General features: G+C 36.4%; 1 protein-coding gene across 1 annotated transcript; it reads left to right on the top strand.

The window, feature by feature from the left end:
* The first annotated feature begins 560 nt into the window (after nucleotides 1-560).
* On the top strand, nucleotides 561-1,656 carry LOC100665757 (olfactory receptor 5D18-like). The gene has a single exon (XM_064289158.1). The coding sequence runs from the start codon at nucleotides 626-628 to the stop codon at nucleotides 1,565-1,567; it is 942 nt and encodes a 313-aa protein (XP_064145228.1). The 5' UTR covers nucleotides 561-625; the 3' UTR covers nucleotides 1,568-1,656.
* Nucleotides 1,657-2,258: the final 602 nt, after the last annotated feature.

Below are 2,258 nucleotides of genomic sequence, written 5' to 3'. Positions count from 1 at the left end.
TGTACTGTGTTAGTTAATAAAATAATTTAGACAATTCTAATTTTTGTTATTGACTATGGAGCTGACATAATTTGTCACTGCATCGAGTGGGGCTTGTCTTTTATGAGCTTATAATATTCAAGGAGAACTGAAAGTGTTAAGTGAGGATTTGATTTAAAATAACCATATAATCCCAGGAGCCTTGGTGGTATAGTGGTTAAGAGATTGACTGCTAACCATAAGGCTGGCAGTTTGAATCCAGCTGCTCCTTGGAAACCCTATGGGGCAGTTCAATCTGTCCTATAGAGTCACTATGTGTCAAAATTGACTTGATGGCAATGAATTTTTATACAATCCTTAAATCTCATTTTACATATTCATAAATACAAAAAAACTAGACTCAAGACCTTAAATAAAATTCGGTTCAATAGTTTTTCTTAAAAAAATTAAAAAAAAAATAGTTATCATGTTTTAAAATTTTGGTTTAGCATTTATTAGTTAATAAACACATAGATTCTGAAAGAGACATCTTTTCCAGTCTTAGCAAAGGATAGTTGACTAAGCTTCCTGTATCATTACTATGTTTATTTGTTTATTTATGTATTAATTTCCAGGACTGACTTTTAGATTTCAATAAATTGAAGCCATGTTACTGTCCGAGAGAAATAGAAGCACAGTCATGTTCACCCTTTTGGGCTTCTCAGATTGCCCAGAACTGCAGGTTCCCTTCTTCCTGGTATTTCTGGCCATCTACAGTGTCACTGTTGTAGGGAATCTTGGGATGATCGTAATCATCAAAATTAACCCCAAACTTCACATCCCCATGTACTTTTTCCTCAGCCACCTCTCATTTGTGGATTTCTGCTATTCCTCCATCATTGCTCCCAAAATGCTGGGGAACCTAGTTGCAGAAGACAGAAGCATTTCATTTTTAGGCTGTATAGTTCAATTCTTTTTCTTTTCTACCTTTGTGGTGACTGAATCCTTTCTATTGGCTGTAATGGCCTATGACCGCTTTGTGGCCATTTGCAACCCTCTGCTCTACACAGTTGCCATGTCCCAGAGACTCTGTGCTATGCTGGTGGTGGGATCATATACATGGGGAGTAGTGTGTTCCTTGATACTCACATGCTCTGCTTTGAAATTATCTTTTCATGGTTCCAACACAATCAATCACTTCTTCTGCGAGTTATCCTCTCTTCTCTCCCTTCCTTGCTCTGATACTTCTCTCAGCCAGTTGTTAGTTTTTATCTTTGCTACATTTAATGGGGTGAGTACATTACTCATCATTATCAACTCTTGTGTGTTTATTTTTGTCACCATCTTGAAAATGAGTTCAGCCAGTGGACGTCGTAAGGCATTCTCTACCTGTGCATCTCATCTGACTGCCATCGCCATCTTCCATGGCACCATCCTCTTCCTCTATTGTGTGCCCAACTCCAAAAACTCCAGGCACACCGTCAAAGTAGCCTCTGTGTTTTACACAGTGGTGATCACCATGTTGAACCCCTTGATCTACAGTCTGAGGAATAAGCATGTCAAGAATACAGTCAGGAAGATAATGGGCACTAGAGTCTTTTCTCATTGAATATATTATTTTAGTAGAATTTGTCCCTAACTTTTAAATAAAGTGTGTCCAAAAGGCCATTTTAAAAGATACATTTAAAATTAATAATTTTACACAATGGCAAGGACATTGATGTTGTTTCAAAAAGACTAAATTTGGCTTTGTCTCTGCCGGAAAAGTTCAGCATCTCTCTCATCTTTAGTTTTAAATCTACGCAAATTGTGAGACCATGAACTGGTTCATAATCTGATAGTGAAGACCAAAAGATGATATAGATATGTGGGGCACCTTGCATAATCTGAAAAAAACATTAATTCCATCCCTCGTTCTTATTAAATACTTGGGATATAGTAGTTTCACAGTAAACACACATTTTTTAATGACGTATCTACAAATGGCAGAAAAGATAAGACATAGGCTTTGCCTTCAAGGAATGCATAATTTGGTGGTATCGCTGGGGCAATAAAGAACAGGGCTGTTTTAAAAGACAGGCTAGAATAAATATTTTAAAATGTTTGAAGCAAGGAATAGAGCAAATGCATTTAGGATATTAGAAATAATCTTCATAAAAGAGGTATTATTTAAAGTTGGCCTGGAGAATGGGCAGGATTTTCGGAGACATATTTCAGTGAAGAAGGCATTTTATTCAGGAGAGAATGGAATAAACAAACCCAAGAAGATAAGAATATAATATTGAGTAAATCAATTAATA

Source organism: Loxodonta africana, chromosome 7, assembly GCF_030014295.1.
Source record: "Loxodonta africana isolate mLoxAfr1 chromosome 7, mLoxAfr1.hap2, whole genome shotgun sequence".
NCBI classification, from domain to species: Eukaryota; Metazoa; Chordata; class Mammalia; order Proboscidea; family Elephantidae; genus Loxodonta; species Loxodonta africana.
Note: the sequence above shows the minus strand (reverse complement) of the source record. Positions and strands in the feature narration are given on the sequence as shown.